This window comes from Castanea sativa, chromosome 3 (genome assembly GCF_040712315.1).
Source record: "Castanea sativa cultivar Marrone di Chiusa Pesio chromosome 3, ASM4071231v1".
Lineage (NCBI taxonomy): Eukaryota > Viridiplantae > Streptophyta > Magnoliopsida > Fagales > Fagaceae > Castanea > Castanea sativa.
In genome coordinates, this window is record NC_134015.1 from 18,381,264 (window position 1) to 18,404,214 (window position 22,951).

A 22,951-nucleotide genomic window follows, 5' to 3' on the forward strand; every position below is an offset into this window, starting at 1 on the left:
ATCCACTGCTCAATTATCAAGCAACTATTCTTTATCCTATTCTAGGAGTAGGCGTAGCTTTAATTGGGATCATTATAACTGTTTCCACTCAGTTTTAATAGATTTTGATCATCAAAACTCTCTTAACTTTTTCATTGGCTAAATACTCGAGACTACTCAGGAGTTCCTTGTAATCATTCTCTCTTTCGAATGACACAAGTTCTTGATTTTCATTTGTTTTTCATATACTTTTGTTTGCTTGCATTGCATTTGCTGGTTTACATTCAACATGGCCAAACTCCTCTTTGATTGAAATTATGAACCTGCCTCACTCGATAAATCACTCTGATACCCGATAAGTAACAGAGATTTTCCAGACATGAATTGATCAGGTGTCAGGTTAGTACTCCAGAGTCTAGACTTAGTTTGGATGAAATCAGAATATTAAGCCCGATTATATGAATCGAATAATAGGCTTAAATACTTGAATGAAAACCTTTTGTGTTTTTATTGGACCTTGCAACATGGCCCAAATCAGGTACACAAGAGTTCTTATTGCTTGGGTTGAACTAGAGATTTCTCAATCCAAGAAAGTTATGTTCGGGTTTAAAAAAATACTCCAAACCAACTCCACCTCACCTAGACACACCCCTAATCAAGGTCAGCCCAAGACTACGCCTAAGACCCCATTACAAAATGCCCTAAAAAGGCCCCACCCCACAGTATAAAGAGACCCAAATTTTATCATACTAATTGTTCTTTAAAAAACGAAAAATAAAAATAAAAATTTGTTATACACTATTTTTTTAAACTCTTGATAAGGTTTCCATCATATTTTTTTATATAAGTAAAAATGTTTCCCAACCCAATTGAAACCTTAAATTGTTTGGAAAAAAAAATGTTGTAAATGTATCAAAATAGCTTGAAACTTTAATTTTTGTAAATCATTATCCTATACAGTAGATTGTCAACATTAGTCGCTCAATTTCTCTTATAGCCACATACCAAAAAATTTCTCTCTCTCTCTTAACACAAGAATGAAAATTGGAAATTAAATTACAACTTAACCATGCATTGCAATATATGCAAGATAAAGTAAACTTTTTTAAAAAATAAATATTCAATTATTTTTATTAGATTTTATGCTCAAACTATAATATTTGATTCTCTACATGAAATTAACCTTGGTTTGGTTAGATAATTTATCTAGTTTTGTATTCAATTCATCAAATTAACTTTGGGTTAATTAACATTAAATAAATTTATTTAATTAATATATAAAAATAAAATATCTCACTTAAATTTATTGTCTTATACCTCAAACTATATTTGGGCAGGCTCAACCCATAATATTTTGTGAAAGAAAAGTTGTAAAGTTGTGGACTTCACTGTAACATATTGTTAAAATTCAAAAAAAAAGATATCACATACATAATTGTCCCGAAACATGGCATGATTTATACATTATTTAACAATAGCACCACTCAAATTTAGTGACATTTACTCTTTTCCATTTCTTTATCCTTTATGCTTGGCAAATGCTTATATGGGTAATTCAATATATCGCAATCGAAGATAATGCAGGAGGAGCCAAACCACCAGCACCACCATTGAAATCATATGCTACCCACCATTTGATTCCCCAAGCACTCTATAATGATGAAATAGTCATTGGTTGTGGAGGCTTTGGCATAAAGCCATGTGGGGCACCTAATCTTGTTATTGCTCGTGGATTCTCAAATGGGTACAAAAAATATAAGAGAAAATATGTATGTAAGCACCACTTTCCTCAAGGCAAAATGACCAATGATGAGGAATTTGAGTTCTTTCCCTAGGAAGCTGCCCTTCCACATGGCTTCCAGCTCTTCACCATGTTAAATGGATAGAATTATTACCCTTTAATTGCAAAAGTTTTGTAATACTAGCTTTCATATCATATATTAATATTCTTTGCATTTTTAAATGTTAAATAATTGCATAGAGCCAGAGTTGTGCATGTGGAGACTTAGGAATGGGCTTCAATTGTTTTATTGGAGTCAGGGAATGGCGGTTGGTGGCCACGGACAATGATTGTCTCAAAACATTTCCACCCCATGGGACCCATTATATGTGTTTCTCTATTTCATGAGAAAGCTCTAACTTGTCTGTTTGTTTATATAATCTTTTTCCACCTTGTAACATGATGAGATTCTCTAAAGCCCACTTAATTATTTTTGAGGTTTGAGGAAACAATTAACTTGATAAATATAAACTCAAAATTGAATGACCATGAGCCCAATATAAGCATTAAAAGGCATGAGGTAATGGCAAAAGTGATAATCAATAACTATGGTGCTAGTGGATTCCAATTAGCTTTATTGATTAAAAAAAATGCAGGATTTCAATTAGCTGATAATAAAAATAAAAAAATTTGTTGCCAAATAAAATACCTAAATTCAAATTCTATCCGCATAAAAAACAAACTTATTAGTATTTGACTTAGTGGAAAATGACAATCATTATAAAGTAGTCATCATAATTTTCAAATTCTATAGTATATTTTTTTTTTTAAATGAAAAGGATAAAAAGAAAAGAAATGCTCAGTAGTTATGTCCTTTTTAGTATTAAGTGGCAACGATAAGAATGACCGAATACAGCATCTAATGATGCTTTAACTACAAGTCTAGGAGAAAGTGAACTGAGAGGCAGCCAAATCTAGAAGAAAAGGATGTCAGAGGATTTATTTTATGGTGGACTATATGGTTTGTTGTATTATGATTTATGTAGAATGAAAGTTTTAAGAGACAAGTTAGGGAAAAAACGAAGCAAGCCATTGTGCTGCGGCCTATAGTTCCAAACTTACAGTACCTTTTTAAATAGAAATAAGGTAGGAAAGTTACACAATTCAATCTTGATAATGAATTTCCAATAAAAAAAAGATAATAAATGCAGGGATGCAAGTTCATTTTCCCTTAAAAATTAAGGAATCAAAGTAATAAAAAAATGAGACACAGGTAATATTATTAGTTTATAACCTATTTGGGTTGACCAAGATCAAATTATAGGAAGAACATGAGTACAATTATCAGTAGTCAGTGTAAACACATTCTCTCCATGTTTTAATGTCTAGGAGATATCCAATAAGTCCAAAGCTTTACAGTCATTAAGTGCAGATCATTAGCTGGTACAGATCCCAATAACCCACGTATTCACAATAATCTAATCCTCATTTGTTATTAATTATCAATACCTAAACTCTATTTTTCTCTCTCTCAAATTCATATAACTCCCTCTTGCCACCCTCTAGCTCCTTTGTTCCACAAAGTCAGAAAATGCAATAGAACTAACAGGAACCAACAGAACAAAATGCAAACCCACTTGCTGTTCTTTTACTGTTACATTGGCCTCTCACTTGTTTTTTCTGAGGGTGCTCAAACTTTGCTAAATGATGAATTGTCAACATTGATATCAATAAAATCTAGTCTTATTGATCCTTTAGATTACCTGAAGGATTGGCAGATGCCAAGCAAAGCAGTAGAGAATGGTTCATCCCATTGTAACTGGACTGGTGTCTGGTGCAACTCCAGAGGCCTTGTGGAGAAGCTTGATCTCTCCAACACGAATCTCAGTGGCAGTGTATCAGACAACATTCAAGGCCTCCATAGTCTTTCTTCCCTCAACATTTGCTGTAATGGATTTGCCTCATCCTTGCCAAAATCACTACCCAATCTTACTTCATTGAAGAGCATTGATGTAAGTCAGAATAATTTCGTTGGCAGCTTCCCTACAGGTCTTGGAAGTGCCTCAGGACTGACGTCAGTAAATGCATCAAGCAATAATTTCTCAGGTCTCCTTCCAGAGGATCTTGGAAATGCAACATCACTTGAGATACTCGATTTGAGAGGGAGCTTCCTGGAAGGGTCAATCCCTGCATCTTTCATGAATTTGAAAAAACTGAAGTTCCTTGGCCTTTCAGGGAATAACTTCACTGGAAAAATTCCACCAGAACTTGGGAAACTTTCTTCCTTGGAGACCATAATTCTTGGGTACAACGATTTTGAAGGCGAAATCCCAGCAGAGCTAGGCAACCTTACCAAACTCCAGTATCTTGACTTGGCAGTTGGCAGTCTCAGTGGCCAGATTCCACCTGAATTGGGTAAGCTTAAACAACTTACTACAATTTATTTGTACAAAAACAACTTCACAGGAAAGATTCCACCAGAATTTGGTAACATTACATCGCTGGTGTTTCTGGATCTCTCCGATAATCAGATTTCAGGAGAGATTCCAGCCGAGCTAGCAGAATTGAAGAACTTGCAGCTCTTAAATCTAATGTGCAATAAACTGACTGGTCCAATTCCAAGCAAGCTCGGTGAGTTGACTACATTAGAGGTACTTGAGCTATGGAAGAATGTTTTGACAGGACCTTTACCAATAAATCTTGGACGAAAGTCCCCCTTGCAATGGCTAGATGTGTCGTCAAATTCATTGTCGGGTGAGATTCCACCAGGTTTATGTGATTCAGGCAATCTCACTAAACTCATTCTCTTCAACAATTCCTTTTCGGGTCCCATCCCTATTGGTCTCTCCACATGCAAGTCACTAGTCCGTGTCCGGATGCAAAATAATCACATTTCCGGGACCATTCCAGTTGGTTTAGGATATATCCCAATACTTCAACGACTGGAACTGGCAAACAACAATCTCACTGGCCAAATCCCAGAAGATATTGCCTTGTCTACATCACTTTCTTTCATTGATATGTCTTCAAACCATCTTGAATCATCTCTTCCTTACACCATTCTTTCCATTCCTAATCTACAAAGTTTCATCGCTTCCAACAACAATCTGGATGGGAACATCCCAGACCAGTTCCAAGATTGTTCATCACTTTCTTTGCTTGATCTTTCAAAGAACCATATTTCTGGAAAAATTCCGGAGAGTATTGCTTCATGTGAAAAACTGGTGAATCTAAACCTCAGAAACAACCAGCTCACTGGAGAAATCCCAAAAGCAATTTCAACAATGCCCACATTAGCCATTCTTGATCTATCCAACAATTCTCTGATTGGTCGGATACCAGAAAATTTTGGAAGCTCACCAGCCCTGGAAATGGTCAACCTGTCTTTCAATAAGCTTGAGGGTCCAGTCCCCTCAAATGGTATGTTAATGGCCATAAATCCCAATGATCTTATGGGCAATGCTGGTCTTTGTGGTGGCATACTTCCACCATGTTCTCAAAATTATGCTGCACCAAAAGGGCAGCTGCAGAAAATGCATATCAAGCACATCATTATTGGATTTATTATTGGAATTTCAACAATTTTCTTTCTTGGCATTGCATTCTTCACTGGAAGATGGCTATATAGACGATGGTACCTATGTAACAGCTTCTTTGTAGACCTGTTCAAGCAGAGCAATGAGCTCTGGCCTTGGAGACTAGTAGCATTCCAAAGGGTCAGTTTCACCAGCAGTGACATACTAGCTTGCATCAAGGAATCAAATATCATCGGCATGGGGGGAACTGGTGTGGTCTACAAGGCAGAAATCCATCGGCCACATGTAGTTGTGGCTGTTAAGAAGCTATGGAGATCAGGATCAGACATTGAAAATGGTGATGATCTATTGGGAGAGGTGAATCTCTTAGGGAGGCTTCGGCATCGGAACATTGTCAGGCTTTTAGGGTATATTCACAATGAAACTGACATAATGATCGCATATGAGTACATGCCAAATGGGAACCTGGGGACAGCACTCCACGGTGAACAAGCTGGAAGGTTGTTGGTGGACTGGGTTTCACGGTACAATATAGCTGTCGGTGTGGCACACGGATTGCATTACCTCCACCACGACTGCCACCCGCCTATAATCCACCGGGATATTAAGTCCAACAACATACTGCTTGATGCCAATCTTGATGCTCGGATAGCAGATTTTGGGTTGGCAAGGATGATGGTTCATAAGAATGAGACAGTTTCTATGGTGGCTGGATCATATGGATATATTGCACCTGGTTAGTAACCAAACTATATCTCTCACACTAATGACTAGTTTCAGTTGCACTGACCACTACTTTGTTAAACTAGTTAGTTGAGGAAGATAGGAATTATTAGATCAACTAAAGCTTGATGACATTTTTCCCTTTCTGGGAATTCTGTTGGTAGAACAAGAAAATCAACACCTTTGTGCACATTAAATTCCACAATGCCAGAATAACATTCCAAAAGTATACTACTAGAAATTTGTAATGCATTTGAAAATCTGCTAATAACGTCGTGAATAATATTGTTCTTTCTTTTCTTTAATGACAGAATATGGATACACTCTGAAGGTCAGTGAGAAGACTGACATATATAGTTTTGGCGTTGTACTTTTGGAGCTTCTGACTGGGAAAATGCCATTAGATCCTTCATTTGGGGAATCAGTCGATATTGTCGAATGGTTTCGAAGGAAGATTAGAAAAAACAGACCCTTAGATGAAGCACTGGACCCAAGCATAGCTGGAGAATGCAAACATGTTCAAGAAGAAATGCTTCTTGTCCTTCAAATAGCACTTCTTTGCACAGCAAAGCTCCCCAGGGATAGACCATCTATGAGGGACATCATAACAATGCTTGGGGAGGCAAAACCAAGAAGGAAAAGCATTTGCCATAATGGGGTAAACAATGGTAGAAAAGAGAAGCCAATCTTTAGTACTTCACCTATAATAGCCCTTTTGTAGGAACAATTTCTGCAGGCTGTTTAATGAGTAAATAGTCTTCTCGAGCTTTAATCCTTTCCTCTCTTTTTTTAACTCCTTTTCCATTCCGGCTAAATTCAATATCATGTGTTCAATTACAGGAGCCAAGAATTCATGTATAATTATTTAATGTCAAATCAATAATGTTTAATTTTATTTTATTTATGATATCAATTGCTTGAGAAATTGAGATATTGCCTTTATAGTTCCTCTATTTCACAAAAAGAGTATCCATGTCGAGTCAATCCAATATCATGTTAATTGCAGACATCATAGTAAACAAATTATTTATAGTTCCTTTTTTATTGTTACCCTTAATTTTTTGGAGGCTTTAGCTATTAGAAATCGACCATGATATGTTTTACACATACCCATATATTCGAAACCAGAAACCAAATTGATGTTACTGAGTTTTTCCCTGTGCTTTCATAATTTCTTTTTCTCCCAGCTTTGCTGTCCTAAATCATATTAGTATTCCCTTCTCTTTCGTGGCAAAGTGTTGATTGTATTGTGAAAAATAGATAGCTTTAGGAAGAAAAAATTAATTAATTAACCAATCCAAACATGACAACTGTTCATAACAGGTCACAACTCTTTTCATGACAATAAAAATTATATTTAATAGCCTAGATTATTATTTTATTACAGTATCTACGATATGATCCTCAAGGACTAGGCAATTTATAGTTCTAAGTGCATAAACAGACAGGTTGAAAGTGATTCATAGATTTCAAACCCACTCGATGGTGGGTGTGAAAATTACCAATCAACATACGTGTGTGTGTGTATAATTAGGTACTCCTAAACATCATTACAAGCAGAACAAGATATGCTTTTAAAATGGTTAATGCTATGAACAATAATCTAAATAACACTGTTGAGAAAAGAGAGCAGGAAGGACTTTCAACCCATTATTAAAACAATAAACAATGGTTAAGAAGGAAAAATGGCACCTCTTCTCAACCCAAAATTACTTTATGTACAACTAGTTTACATCATTATCTCCTATGCTAAAAAGGGATATATTGCACCATTAAAAAAATCCATCAATGCTGCATAAGCAAAAACTAGGGATCACCTTTGAATCTATAGTAGATGTCAGCTTCAGAACCACATATTTTATTGAACTTAGTCTGATGTTGGTGCACTTAAAAGAGCAGTCCCGGTTGTATTACCACCATCAAGAAAGCTTCTAGAGAATGGCTGGAAAGAGGTGGAGGCAAAAAGTGTGCATGAGAGAGAGAGAGAAAGGCCAATTCAAAGATTAAAGATCCATATGACAAGTATATAATTTGACAAAAAAAAATTACTGATCAACTTAAATGCAAAACCTTATGCATGAAACACAAAAAAACAAGTAACCTGTAATACAGTTCCCAATTTATATCAACTTTTACATAAAGTATACATAGACAATAGGAATATACTCAGCTTGCTAGTTAAGCCTCTATGGGTTTGTGCCAGGGACCTAGGATCAACTCTGACTATAATCAGGGTAAGGGTTCATAGTTAAGGCAAGGGCTGCCATTTGTAATATAGGATAAATTTTTTATCTATTGTTCAGAGACTTAAAAGTTATTGACACATAAGTCGTGTAGAAAACAAAATCATTTATATTGATGATTATAGAAAGATGACGTTGCTTTTTTCTAAACAACGATGCATCACTTGTCCAAAATATAAATCGTCTTATATTTTATCAAAACTAGTCGCAAACCCACATGATGCGTGGGAAAATGTAATATAATTATTTTATAAGAATATAAAGAATAATTTGTGGGTAAAATAGTGTATGTGCTATTTTTTTTTTTTTTTTAAATCTATTTTTATAAGTTTTATGTAATGGAACATATAATGTATTTTACATTTTATATATATATATATATATATATATATGAATGAAAATTATGATATTATTTTGTATACATGAAGAAGATGTTATTTTAAGAACTTTTTTAAAATATACCATAATCGGTTGACTAATTTGAACATTTCCAAAAATAAAAGTATAATGCCTATATTATTAAAGCTTGAATTTTAAGGTAATCTTGTGAATATTTATCATTTTTATTTCTTTTTGAGAGCTCATATCTCTAATTTCTAAGGTCTATTTTGTTTGTATTTTTTAATTAAAAACTAAAAGTTTGGCCCAAATAGATGAAAATTTCATACTTTTCAACCCAAAATTTAAGAAAAAAATGAACTTTAAGCCCAAAACTGGAAACGCAACCTAAAAAAAGAATCAATTTAAGGCCCAAAATGGACCAAAGACAACCACATTAGACCGAAGTGGACCATAGTTAACTAAAATAAATGGACCCAAGTGGACTGAATGGTCCAAAGTGAACCAAAATGTTAATAAATATTACGCTTCAACTTTTAGATATTATATTGTTTGGTTTCCAATTCCCTTTTAACTGTCTTGGAAATTAGTGATTATTCTCAGCCAAATTATCCCATAATTATAAAGGGGTCACAATGTCAATATCAAGGTGCAAGCCTGTTAATATAATTGTAAAATTCACTACTTGGTTTGTTAGCTGAGCACCACAGAGAACCTGATTCAAGTCCATGGATTTTTGAGATATGCCTATATAAGGGGACAGTCAATGAACTCTATTTTTTTTACCATTTTCTGCTCAAAGCAAGGGCATAATATGAACGCACTCCATCAAGAACACTGCCAAAAGTGCAACCGACTAGGACAACCAAAGCATTTTAACCTTATATGACTAAATGCTTTAATAATAAATCCTAATGAGTAAAATTGTATTATATGAGAACATAATGAATTATTAGTAGTTACCAAAAAAAAAATGAATTATTGGTTCAAACGTACCTCAATATCATAAGATTTTGATAGAAAAAATGGTTCTTTCTCCTGTATCCCACCATAGTCTTCAACCATTCTTTCCAAATCCTGATAAATGGAGAGTAAATCAATATATCGACAACACTAAAATATCATCGATATTTCCAGAGTTAAACCAACAATAACCAGGTTTTCATCAAACTATATCGTGATTCTAATTCTATTTTTTTTTTCCCCTTTTTGCAGTTTTTCTTTTTGTGGGAAGGGGGGGGGGGGTGATAAACCAAATCGAAGGCCAATCAGATCCAGATTTGAAATCAATGAAACTTGATTGTAATTGAATTGAATTTTTAAAAAACCCTCAGATTTGACCTAACCAAATCCAATTAAATACATTATGCACCAGCTTTATATGTGCAGCGATGCTAGTTGCAGGGGAAAATTGCCAATTTTTTACATAGAAGAGAGTGCAAGAAGCAATGGGATTTATACATAGCACTTCCGTATAACTATACCATACACACATCCAATATAGTTGGTATTAAGACTTGAATTCAGAAAAAATCTAAAACTTTTTTACCGGTAAATTATACACCCAATGAATTTTGAGCCCATGACCTAACCCACAACACATTCTTGTGGGAGGAGGAAGTACTATTTGAGCCCAAGGTCATTGTCATATCTGGAAATCAAATATATAATTGTATTCGGTCTTAAAAGGAAGCATTTTTGGGATATATAGAACTTGAATTCAAACTCTGATATTCTTGAATTCACACCAAAGTTGAGCCTATTTAAGTCCCAAAACAAAACCTAGACAATACTTTGTAAGAAACTCATGAACTATATAGATTATTCATCATTCTTTTATCAGAAGACCCTTTAGAATCCAAAATGAAAATAGTCAAGGTAGACTCCAAATCAGCTCCATCTGACATGCTGACTTTTTTTATTTTCTACTACTTCTGGAAGTAACATGCAGTCATGCACACACACATGCACCAACATATTACGTCTCAAAGTCCTTCAGAAATATTTAAACAGAGACTGAAAATAATTGACTTCTGGAAATTCAACAAGTACAACAGTTATATTAAGGGACATGTTAGAATATGCATGATAAATTTAAACAATTCAAATAATGACTCTTTACCTTTCTAGTCAAGATTTCAAACTGAAGCAATTCCTCAACAATCTTTTCAAGAACTTGACGATTTCTTTGAAGCATTTCTTTTGCTTTACAATATGCTAGATCATACATCTACAACATAACAAACATTTACCAAAGGTTATCAATCAATCTTATTCCAAATAGCTCTTTTATTGGTGTTTGGCGTATCACATACTCCCCCTCTGTCCCATAATGAATATCTTCATTGAAAAAGAAGAACACAAATTCTAGGGAGAAGCATTTAATACTTTACACATATATTTTTCAATGGAAAAAACTTATGCACAGTACCTTAGGTGCTATTCCTTAAGTTCCCCTCTTAAGATTCAGTCATGTAGCTACTTAACTAATAAATACACTTCTATCCCATGAAAAAAAAATCCACATGACAGAATTTTAAAAGAGGAACCCAAGGAACAGCACCTAAGTACTGTACCTAAGTCTTGCCATTTCCCAATACTCTCAAAATTAACCTCAAACTGTGGGTTTTTGACATTTCCAGTAAGGAAATACATTTTAAATTGAGGGATAAAAAGGGAAACTGAAAATTTATAATTAAATTTTTCAATATAGGACACATATTGTGGGACAACAAATTAAAAGGAAGAAGATGCTGATTATGGGTTAGGAGTAAGAGCCTAAGAGTTGCATTGTAGAAGATGAAGTAAATATGCACAATTATAACATATACTTGCCTTCTCAACTTTGGCTGCCATCTCATACTCATGGTTGTTCCCCATGCTTAAAGCTGTAACCTATGCCAGTAAAATATGAACATTCAATCACTATAACAAGAAGCTCATAAGCCCCTTGAAAAAGAATAAAGACAATTGAAACAAGAGTTTTTCAAAATAGTCAAGAGCAACAAGTAAACATTATCCCTTGCAAGCCCAGACTAGCATCATCGTCATATTGTTCTAAAATACATCAATAACATAGAATTGCGTAATGAGTGAGCACTATGATGTTTATTATGAAAATGGATATATCACCCACTATCAAAACCTACGATGAGTGTCACCACCAGTCATTGCCACTGCTCCTCAACACATTCTCCATAAGAAGTCACATCCAGGTCCATCATAATTTATAATCAATTTTGGCCATTTCTACAACACAGCATTTACCACTTTTTTATATGTTGCTAGAGCAACCATCATCACCATCAAGGTGTCTAGACCACAACTCACTCTTGGAGGTGCTCTACTAATATGCATTTCACTTTCACAATGATCCAAGAACAATGGAACTAGTTATTTTGTAATAATTTACTTTTGGATTTGAAGAAAGGAGAATACCGCATTACTATGATGGTAAATTGCCGGACTATCATCAGGACCCCATCCATATTGAATCACCATACGTGTGGCTATCTGTTGCACCCCAAAGATAGAAAAAATAAACAAATAATCCCTATGATGCTCAAAATTAAGTTCAATAGGTTTTTCTCATTCATAATAAAATCAACTTTGAAATATCACAGAAGCATAATGCATTTCATGAAACAACCTCTTGTGCCTGCTTTAATTCTTCAGAAGAAAGAAAATTTTCTTCCCCAAAAGGAAGTATCATTTGGGCTGCAATATATGAACCAAAGCAAAATACAAGCTTCTTTTCAAGGTATGATCTTGATTCTGAATTCCCATTCATAGAGCCTTCATTTCTCGCCTTAGTGATCTTTGTGCATCCAATTCCCTGTAGGAAGCATAAGAGTTAATCAGTGCTCCACTCAATGGAGTTCCCCAAACAATTTGATCAATGGCATATGACTCAAACAAAATGATAACATTTTTTCACCGTTTCCAGAGACAAATGGCTGCAACTATCCTAAATATCAAAACATAGTTGGGAGAAAAAAATTGGGTAAATAACCACAGACAAAGACATATCACTGGCAAGCCTCAGTTCAGATAAGGGGATTATTTGAACTTCAAAGCAAATATGATCATTTTATAGACATATCTTAGTATACTGCATGCTCATACATTTTCTTGGGTGCAGTTCACTTGTTGTTAAGGATCCATTTTTGACACATCATGTAAAATTGCTTCCAGGATATAAAAGTTAATAAGATTATACCTTCCTTGTTGGGCTCTATTTACTTCCAATGGGATGACATTTTGTCTTTTCCAATCGCATGTTGTTATTGTACATAAGCAAGTTATAAGTGCAGGTCAGTCCCCATCTAATGCACAGACACGTCTTTTATTGATCGACTCTTTTCAAAGATTACTACATTTTGGGACATCCCAAAGTGGAATAAAGAGGAATAAAGAACTAACAATTTGGGAGGGACGAGTAATACCTTAACAATCTGATAGCATAATCATATTACCAAAAATTCAAAATTATTTAACAAGAAATATATCATTTAAGTTGTCTAGAGAAATATAACAGAAAATAGCAAGAGTGATACTTCCTCTGTCCCAAATTGAGTTGCAGTTTCCATCTGTTTCCTTCCTTTGGTGGTACACAAATTTCTTTAAAAGAGTGTCTATTTTTAAAATGTCAAAGCATTACAGTTTTCACTTTCCTGCACCATTCTTAATTCAAAAAGATACAAATTGAGTCACAGTTTGGGGAGGAGTGAGGTGAATGGTTTATGAAACCTTTGCAAGGCACCCATGGTTGTGCTTTGTTTTTTTTTGATAAGTAATCTGGAAGCTTTTATAAATAAAGGAAATAACGTCATACAAGGAGTTCATGATGATGAACAATAAGAAAAAACTACTAGGAATAAAAGTTAAGGGAGGGCAAAAACTCAGCGAGAGACGAGCAATTAGAAAGTCCCCAACAACGAGACCACTCTAAGAGACTACGCTGGCACAAAAGATTCAACTCAACCAAGGACTTCTCTTTGTCTTCAAAGGAACGACGATTTCGTTCCAACCACACAATCCACATTAAGCACCCTGGAACCAAATTCCATATGTCTGACTTATCCTTTCCATGCCACTGATGCCAACAAGGAATCAACTCCGCCACCGACCCTGGCATAACCCAAAGAATCCCAAAGGTCTGAAGCATACAAGACCAAAGAGAATGGGTAACAGGACAATGCAGAAGAAGATGGTTAACCGACTCCCCATCCTTGCAGCACAAGCAACACCTATTAACCAAGGGCCGACCCTTAAGCATAAGGTTGTCCAAGGTGAGGATCCGACCATGAGCGACGAGACCACGAAAGAAAGCCACGCGCTTGGGGATCTTCGGTTTCCAAACCCCTTCCAAGGAAGCCAAGAATTCGAAGCACCTCGGATCGCGAGGTAGTAAGACCGAGTGTCAAACATACCATCCCCTTTAAGCCGCCAGTAAAGGGTATCTCTCCTACTCCCCTGAGGAATGCGGGATTGGATAAGCCGGAGAAGAGAAAACGAAGCAGCCAACTCCCAATCTTCAAACGCTCTATAAAACGTTAAATTCCAAACTCTAACAAGTACCCCTTTCCGGAATCCACAAAACCTCGTAGATACGAGGCATCCATGACCGATGACCACACATAAAGCTCAGGATAGAGAACTTTTAGGGTATCGTCACCAATCCACCTATCATGCCAAAAACGGATACGAGTTCCTTGCCCCACTACAAAAGAAAGATGCTTAGAAAAGTCCTCCCATCCTTCGTTAATGCTTCTCCAAAGGCCGCACCCATGGGACCTCCGCGGTCTCTAGTCCTCCACCCCCTTTGATCCTCGCCATATTTTGAAGAGATAACCCGACGCCACAAGTGGGTATCTTCATGGCCATATCTCCACAAACCACTTCCCTAATAAAGCTTGATTAAACGACACCACCTTTCTTAACCCCAATCCACCCATCTCAACGGGTAAACACACCTTATCCCAAGCCACCAAAGGATATTTAAAACCCCCTCGAAGACCCCCAAAGGAAATTCCTGCGAATACTTTCCAATCTAGTCGCCACCTTGCTTTAGGAATAGTAAAGAGAGATAGAAAGTATGTCGGGAGACTTGAGAGAGTACTCTTAAGTAACATGAGCCTACCACCCTTAGATAAATAGAGACGCTTCCACCCGCAGAGTCTCTTCTCCATCTTTTCCAAAATAGGATTCCGGATCAAGGGAGACTTAAAAGAAGATCCCAAAGGCATCCCCAAATATTTCATAGGCAAACCGCCTACTCTACACCGAAGCACATTAGCCAAAGCATCTAGATTATTCACCTCTCCAACGGGACAATCTCGCTTTTCCCAACATTGATCTTCAAACCCGTAAACGCCCGAAAACAAGACAACACCATCCTAATAGGACATGTAGCTCCCTTGAGGCCTCACAAAAAATGATGGTGTCATCCGCAAATAAAAGATGAGAAATACTCACCCCCAACGAGTTCACAACCTCCCACCCGAAATCCCCGAATAAGATTACACTCTCTGTCTTCTTCAAAAGTCTACTTAATACCTCCATTATCAAAAGAAACAATAGCGGGGATAGGGGATCCCCTTGTCTCAACCCACGGGAGCTACCAAAAAACCTTCGGGGGACCCATTTACTAGGACAGAAACGGACGTACGAAACGCAAGCCTTGATCCACCCCTCCATTTCACCCCAAAACCCATCCGGCCTAACAAATAAAACAGGCCTCCCAGTTCACATGATCATAAGCTTTCTCAATATCCGGCTGCAAACTACACCGGGAACTCGCTCTTCAACCTACTATCCAAGCATTCATTTGCAACAAGCACCGAATCCGAGAATGCGCCTTCCGCCAACAAACGAATCGTCGAGTCTCGCAGATGAGATTATCCAAAACCCTCCGCATCCTATTAGCCAACACCTTGGATAACAGCTTGTAAACACTACCCACCAAACTAATGGGGCAAAAGTCTTTAATATTAACGGCACTACACTTCTTAGGAATTAAAGTGAGAAACGAAGCATTCAAAGACCGTTCAAACGAAGAATGGCTATAGAAATCTTCAAAAAAGTCCATTACATCCCTTTCCACGACACTCCAACATTTCTGAAAAAAGGCCATGGTGAAGCCATCAGGACCAGGGGCTTTATCCCCCTCCATCTCCTTTAATACCTGAAAGACTTCCTCCTTCGAAAACTCCTTCTCTAATAACACCCGATCATCCTCTTCAATACTAGCAAACTCTAACCCATCCATAGAAGGACGCCCCACCTCAGTTTCCTTATACAACTCTTGGTAAAAATGGACTATTTGAGAGCGTACATCGTGCTCATCCTCATAAAGAATACCATTCACCTCCATCCTTTTAATCTGATTAGCATTTCTATGGGAGTTTGCTAATCTATGAAAAAACCGAGTATTATTATCTCCCTCTTTCACAAATAAGGCTCTAGACTTTTGCCTCCAAGATGTCTCCTCGAGAAGCCGCATGCTCTATGTCTCCTTTCGAGTTGAATGCGCCGACTCGATCCTCATTTGAGAGACCCACTAGCTCCTCTCTCACATCTAACCCCATCGCCGCTTAGCTTATTCTTCTTTCTAAACGCCAAATCACCAAATTCCTCCCCGTTCCACTTTTTTAGGTCTGCTTTTAGAGCCTTCAATTTTGGGCCAAGATGAAACTTGGAGAACCCTCGAAAACGTAGCCATCCCACCATTGCTTAACTCTATCCACAAAACCCTCATCCTTTAACCACATGTTCTCAAATTTAAAGGCACTGCGACCACGCCGAACAACACCGGCTTCTAACAAAAGAGGCGGCGGGTCGAAAGAACTCGAGGAAGCACCCGTTGGGATACATTCTCAAAATGCTCCTCCCAATCAAGAGAAACCAAAGCCCCTGTCAATTCTTGACATAGAGGGAAGACCGGAATCTCTAAACCAAGTGAAGGAAGCCCCCTCTAAAGGTAAATCAACTAAAGAATTATTCTCTATGAAATCAGAAAATGTGAGCATAGCGAGAGAAAGTCTCACAACCAAGTCTCTCACTTGGGTATCCGATAATATTAAAATCACCTACAAGACACCATGCCACGGGCCACCTCCGGCTCGCACACGAGACAACTCCCCCCACAAATTAGGCCGTTGACCATTGTCATTAGGGCCATACACACACGTACAAGCCCAAACAAAATCATCCACCACACCTCTCAATAATACACCGACGAAAACCGACCCACTATAACATCCAACTTCTCAACAACCCTCTTATCCCAAATCGGCAAGACCCCACCCGAAGACCGCACAAGCATCCAAAACAGCAATCGTTGTACGGACTACCCCATAAACTCCGAACAAATGCCCCATCAATAGACGATACTTTCGTTTCTTGAATACACACAAAATCGCACTTCCACTCTTTTAGAAGGTTCTTACACACCTCTCTCTTCCGGATTATTAAGCCCCTCACGTTCCAAGAAAGTAGTCGTAGTGTCATTTAAAAACTACTAGCAGCCCCCGAGTCCGTCAAAGCATCTACGCACTTACTCCTAGCTGGCACCCTCATAATTGACATAAGAAATCAGCCCCTTAAGCTCCCCGAGGCCTCGTGTCCCCGAAATAGCGGGTCTCTTAGACACCTCTTCGTCCTTCACCTTGAGACACTCTGTTCCAGGATACGAAAAAGGGCCAAACATTGAGCTTCATGTCTCACAATAGGAAAGCCCACCATTTTACGAATTTTCTCATCAACTTGGATACCCAATCCGAGGGGGACCAGCCTCGATCATCCGTGTTCCCTCTACGTAATCCAGAATCAATGAACCCACATTGAGATCGTTAGGAACCCAATGAGACGAGAGGTTCACATTCCAACACACAATTCTCATTCTCTCCACTGCCACAACCACCGTCCACCACCCCACCGGACTCCCGAGGAAGAAAAAAAACCCGCATTCGACCGAGTAGCCCCAACCGAATCCACCACTTCGCCCGAGCATCTCCTTCCCGAACTCAACCTCCAATACTTTACCCAAGTCTAAACTAGGAACCAATCCGTTATACATCCCCGGCCCCTTCCTTGCCAAATCCGAGCCAACCATCAAAATCCCGGTGTCACCCAAGTCCCAACACCCAAGCCGATGATGCATCTCGGTGTCGGGGCTCGAAAACCCAGCCGGAGCCTTGCCGGCGTTGATACTATCTTTATCGGCGCTGCAAGAAGCATCTCCATCGATTCCGGTCACTGGGTCATCACCGCGAGCAGACACCGACCTCACCTCTTCATCCCAAGAGCTCGAGCCCACTTGTCCCACTCCCTGGCCCTCCATCGGCACCCCGAACTCCGGCTCCCGCAGCGTGGGCTTCAAGATTAGAGCTCGGCGATGGGGCCGAGTTTAACTTTACCGGGGTTTGGCGTGGCCTCCATTCTCTTGGGCTTGGCTGGAACGATGGGGCTGGAGGGAATAAAATTAAGAGTAGTGGGCTTTGAGGGTTTTAAAGTTGGGCCCACTTCATTTACCTCAGACCACACAATAGCCCATTTCCCATCAAGCCCACGTTCCAAGCGCATAAAGAGGTCCAAGGAAATTTCTGATTTCATCCCATCAGTTTCAGTTTCCTTTCCCTTAGACATGTCCTTCGCCCCGAGAAGCTCCTTCTGACCAAGGGTACTTGCCTTGCATGAAACACGGTAAGCGCAGCTTGGATCTGACACAAGCTTCTCTCCAACCTGCTCCCTCTGTCCTAGGACCCTTTTCTTGCTGAAATTGCGACTGCTCTCTGACAAAATCTTCACCCCTCCCAAGGCAGATTTCTTCTTCCCTTCAACCCTCTCGCGGTGGTATTTTTCCGATGCCCCACCACCACCGACGCATAGGAAGATGAGACATCTGTATTGGGAACTCCAGTGTTTGGTTTCCCTATTTTTTTCGCACCGCCTTGGAGATGATGGCTGTCACCCACCACCGCCGCCTCCACCGCTATGGCACCCTGATTTCTCTGCGAAGATCCCTGTCTGAAGAGTGAGGCTGGTTTCAAAATCTTCCTCAGGTTTATGCTAAAATAGTGCCAGCCACATCCCACCCTTCCTTCAGGTATCACAATAGTACCTTTCCGTCGACCATGCAGAATTTCAGATACCATTAAAAACTTACCATGTGCGTTTGACCCCAGTTGAAGGATGAACACCATGTTACCCTCTCTAAACGTTCTTGCATATTGATCAGGTGATTTCTTTGAAAGTAAATCCTCCAAGTGGAGCAAGAAAAGGTTTGCACTTTCCTTCCCCAGAAAAACAGAGCGCATTGAAGAATGACCTCTCTCAAAAATCCGTAAAGAGAAAAAAGAACCCCCCTCCTCAACGGAAAACTCAAAAGTTTTGGATTCAATGAAGAAAAATGTGGAACCCCCCATGACATTCAAAAGTTATAGACAAAACTAAATCTTAAAGCACAAGATACAAATGTTTGTTCATAGAAGCATAAACCCTACTGTAACTTGTGGAAGGAGATTAAAATGAGAGGGGATAGTATTTTTACGATACATCCATTTCGATGTTGGCTCTGGCAATAGAATTCATTTCTGGCATGACTGTTGGTGTGGAGATCAGCCTTTGAGGATGGTGTTCCTGTATTGTTTGAAAATGCCACAGATAGTGAAGCTTTGGTGGAGTCATTGTTAGATAGACCGGCAGAGGGGGAGAGGAGGAACTGGGATGTGAGTTTCTTGCGGAATGTTAACGATTGGGAGTTAGAGGTGGTGGCTGCATTTCTCAAACTGATAGACTCCCGTATCCCTATTAGAGGGGGAAAAATCAGAGGAGATGGAAGTTTAAAGGGTGAGATTTCAATGTTCAATCTTTTTATAATGTATTCAGGGGTTCATCTCCTGTTCTTTTCCCTTGGAAAGCCATGTTGGGGAGGGGGGGGGGTTGTTAAGGCTCCACAGAGGGTCCCTTTTTTTGTTTGGACAGTGGTTTGGGGAGGATACTCACTTCTGAGAACCATATCAAGAGAGGATATTATATTGTGAGTTAGTGTTGAATATGTTGATGTAGTGGGGAAACAATGGACCAACTTTTGATAAATTTTAGAGTGACCAGTTTTGTTTTTCAGATCCTTTGTAATTCAGTGGGTCTTACCAAAACAGTCCCCAATGTTTTGCATGGATGGAGGAATTGGGTTGGCAAGCATTTATCAGATATTTGGAATCTTGCTCCTTTATGTTTGATGTGGACCTTATGAAGGAAAAGAAATCGACACACTTTTCAAAGATTAGGAAGGCATGGGCAATCAATTGCTAGCAACTTTTACTAGTCCATTATATAAGCGGCCACATGCATGGTGTTTGACACAGTGATTCCATTGAATTATTCATAGTCACCACCTTCTTGTAGATAATTCCTTTTATATTGTAATTCTTTAGACTTCTTTGTGTTTTTTATACATTAAGTATTCCTTTTTCAATAAAATTATTCTTACCTTTAAAAAAATTATAAAAAAATAAAAAATATTGCATCAAGAAAACAATTTAACTTATATAAGGGCACTTTTGGAAAATCAATACTAAATATAATATCCCAATGCACTACTGAGTATTCTTAGATTTTTTTTTTTTTTTTTCCATTTCACACAACACACAACTAGAGACAGATGGAGAAGTAAAATAAGGGAAAACAGCATATTAAAAATAACTAGCAGGCATCTAAATACTGCATGTAACTGCCATGCCTGGATATCAGGCCATTACAAGAGGGATAAAATCCCTAGGAGGCATAGAAATTGGAGAATTATTATATATTGAATATGTTGTAGACACAAAATCACAAGAAGATAAGAAAATGACTAACCTGCCAAGACAATGGCTCAAGCCATAGATTATCTACGACATCAAAGTTTGGTAAGAGAAGAGCAATAAGACCACGACCAGCAGCCCAAACAGCATGTGGGAACTTGGTCTCCCTTGTCCACTGGCCAATCATTAAATAACAATGAGTACAGTGCACACTTCTAAAACAACAGGAGGAACCTATCTCCTCTATCATTGAGAGCATGCACATATTGGAAAGACATACTATCTCTGAAGAAGGGTCATTTTAAAAACTTCATAGTGCATAAAAATAACTCAACATTTTGATTCAACACAAGGTAACCAATATATTACTGAAACATTAAATGCCTGATTAGGCATTCCAAAGCCAAAATTATTGTTTTCCACTTTAGGATGTTGAAAACCACAATCTCAAATTTTACTGTCCTTAAGTCCACAGATGGGATTAGAAAAACATTTGTCCTAGAATTTATTAGGAAATTCAAGAAACAATAAAATTTGTCAATCTTTGAGAGATATACGCTACTGATAAAACATGGTTTGCAAGGGAAAACACTATCAATTAAATAAAATTGAATATTAATAGATTACACAATAATTAATTAATTAAAAGGTTCCCACGCATAGCACTATTCTTCAATCAGTTCAGGTTTAGCAATAACACAGCCTTTGCCACTTTTTGTCTTTGTTCAACAACAACAAAACCTTAGTCCCAAGTTTCTATTTTTACTAAACTCACATTTCATGTACTCCGTTTTAGTCATACTTTTTGTCTTTGTTAATTTGTGGAAACCCAGCCACCTTCCTTGCCCAAAAACAGGTCATACCAAATATAAAATCAAGGGCTGAACAAACCATAACTTAGAGAGACAGAAAGAGAGAGAGAGAGGAAAATAACTTAATAAATAGATAAATGCAATGGAAACAGGAAGAAGGATGATTACAATGACTTAAACTACATAATTTGCAATGAACTGGTGGAAAAACAAGAGAATTTTCTCAGTAATAATATGAAAGAAGATTCAAAAATTTACATAAGAGAAATTCAGGCTAGCATAATTGTAAATATCAGGAATAGAAAAAGAAGCTGATTAAAAAAAACAAGACAATTATCTCAGTAATTATGTGAAAGGAAAAAAAAAGTAATTAGCAATAAGATTTAGAAAATTTTACATAAGAGGAATTCAGACTGGCATAATAGTTCAGAAATAGAAGAAGAAACCTTAACCGTCACAGATAAAGATGACATGAGCAATGCAGTTATTTAAAATTGATGTACTAGATAGTCCCTTACATCAATAGGAGGGTTTAGAAGTTCAATTCCATTGGTTATCTGACCATATGGTTCCATTAGATCAACCACATTCTGCAGATCTTCTTTAGTCAATGTCAGTCCAAGATGATTCACCAGCAATTTGCTTAATTTCTTCACTATTTTGGTTTCCCGCACCCATTTAGGGACATTGTCACTAAAAGTCTGCAAAGACAATAAAAGTTATGCTTCATTTGGTAAAGAGTAATTGAAAGAAAAAGAAAAGAAGAATATCTGAATATGCATTAGACACATGCATTAAGCAAGTTTAAACAAACTTCCCCAAAGAAAGAGAAAAAGAAAATTAAACAATATATGACATATACCTATTTAAATGTGTATGCAAAAAAATTTATAAGAAAGAGCTGAAGCAAGCATGCAACAATTGACATGAAAAAGTTACGTTTGTAATTGATATTAAGTCAGGCCGGATCAATGTAAACAATCATAGCTAACAGAGCAGCTGATAACAAAGAGGAGGATCTAATTAGTTGTACGGACCATCGGATAATATTGTCATTGACATCAGTTGTACATCTATCACAATTGAAAGGCAGCTTAGTTCAGGTTGACTAAATAACATATTTCATATTGCAAAGCTCAAATTAAATTAAAAATATCTGGGTTCTTGATTTTTGCCACTGTAGTACATTTCCAGTGTACTTGGTTGGCTTTTAATTCTTAATAAAATTTCTTACGTTATTTATAATAAAAAAATTAAATTAAAAATAATAATAATCTACAAAAATGATAAAATTCATGCATTATGTTCCTTGGTTTTTTTTTTTTTCCAATCATTGTGCATGACAGTGTATTGATAAAGTAGTCTGACTGTATGATTCCTGATCAGAATCTGATTTAACTTCAGATACCCCATAAACCTCTCACATGCTTGTTTGCCATACTTACTTGTTGGAGTTTCAAGCAAAGATAAAAATTATAGAATACTTAAAGAAGCATAAATACAAATTGTAACTAAGGTGAGACATAATTTTCATAAAGCCCCATCATTGTGCTAAAGCAGGCAAAGCTTTTAGCTTGCACAACTTCTTACTGAAAACTGGCCAGGTCCAAAGCCTAAGTTTATTCCATTTCAATTATATATAGATTTACTTTCAGTCAGCCAAGCTCATTTATTTAGGCTGGATTTTCAAATTTGCCAGCTTCACTTATGTAATATTTGCCAGTGAGAGCATTAGGAAATTGCTTAACTTATTGACCCAAAGCTATAAATCTACATATAGTGACAAAGGCCA

The 22,951-nt window shown here is 37.5% G+C and overlaps 2 protein-coding genes across 2 annotated transcripts in view; one reads left to right on the top strand and one right to left on the bottom strand.

The window, feature by feature from the left end:
- Positions 1-3,090: 3,090 nt before the first annotated feature.
- LOC142629867 (uncharacterized) lies at positions 3,091-6,679 on the top strand. Its single transcript, XM_075803912.1, has 2 exons — positions 3,091-5,971; positions 6,270-6,679. The coding sequence occupies exons 1-2, from the start codon at positions 3,325-3,327 to the stop codon at positions 6,677-6,679; spliced, it is 3,057 nt and encodes a 1,018-aa protein (XP_075660027.1). The 5' UTR covers positions 3,091-3,324.
- An 885-nt stretch (positions 6,680-7,564) lies between these two features.
- LOC142628192 (putative inactive ATP-dependent zinc metalloprotease FTSHI 5, chloroplastic) overlaps positions 7,565-22,951 on the bottom strand; it is a 30,062-nt gene continuing 14,675 nt past the window's right edge. The window contains exons 12-19 of the mRNA XM_075802233.1: positions 21,678-21,860; positions 20,403-20,522; positions 12,190-12,375; positions 11,979-12,053; positions 11,376-11,435; positions 10,663-10,770; positions 9,537-9,617; positions 7,565-7,900 (exon numbers count right to left, since the gene is read on the bottom strand). Of these exons, the coding sequence (XP_075658348.1) occupies positions 7,826-7,900; positions 9,537-9,617; positions 10,663-10,770; positions 11,376-11,435; positions 11,979-12,053; positions 12,190-12,375; positions 20,403-20,522; positions 21,678-21,860 (888 nt within the window). The 3' untranslated portion in view covers positions 7,565-7,825. The remainder of the gene's footprint in view (positions 7,901-9,536; positions 9,618-10,662; positions 10,771-11,375; positions 11,436-11,978; positions 12,054-12,189; positions 12,376-20,402; positions 20,523-21,677; positions 21,861-22,951) is intronic.

What these genes read in the sequence shown, in the direction of transcription:
- LOC142629867 (XM_075803912.1), top strand. Translation starts at nt 3,325, where the DNA reads ATGCAAACCCACTTGCTGTTCTTTTACTGTTACATTGGCCTCTCACTT. An exon ending in ATATGGATATATTGCACCTG is followed by an intron (nt 5,972 to 6,269) that starts GTTAGTAACCAA and finishes CTTTAATGACAG; the next exon opens with AATATGGATACACTCTGAAG.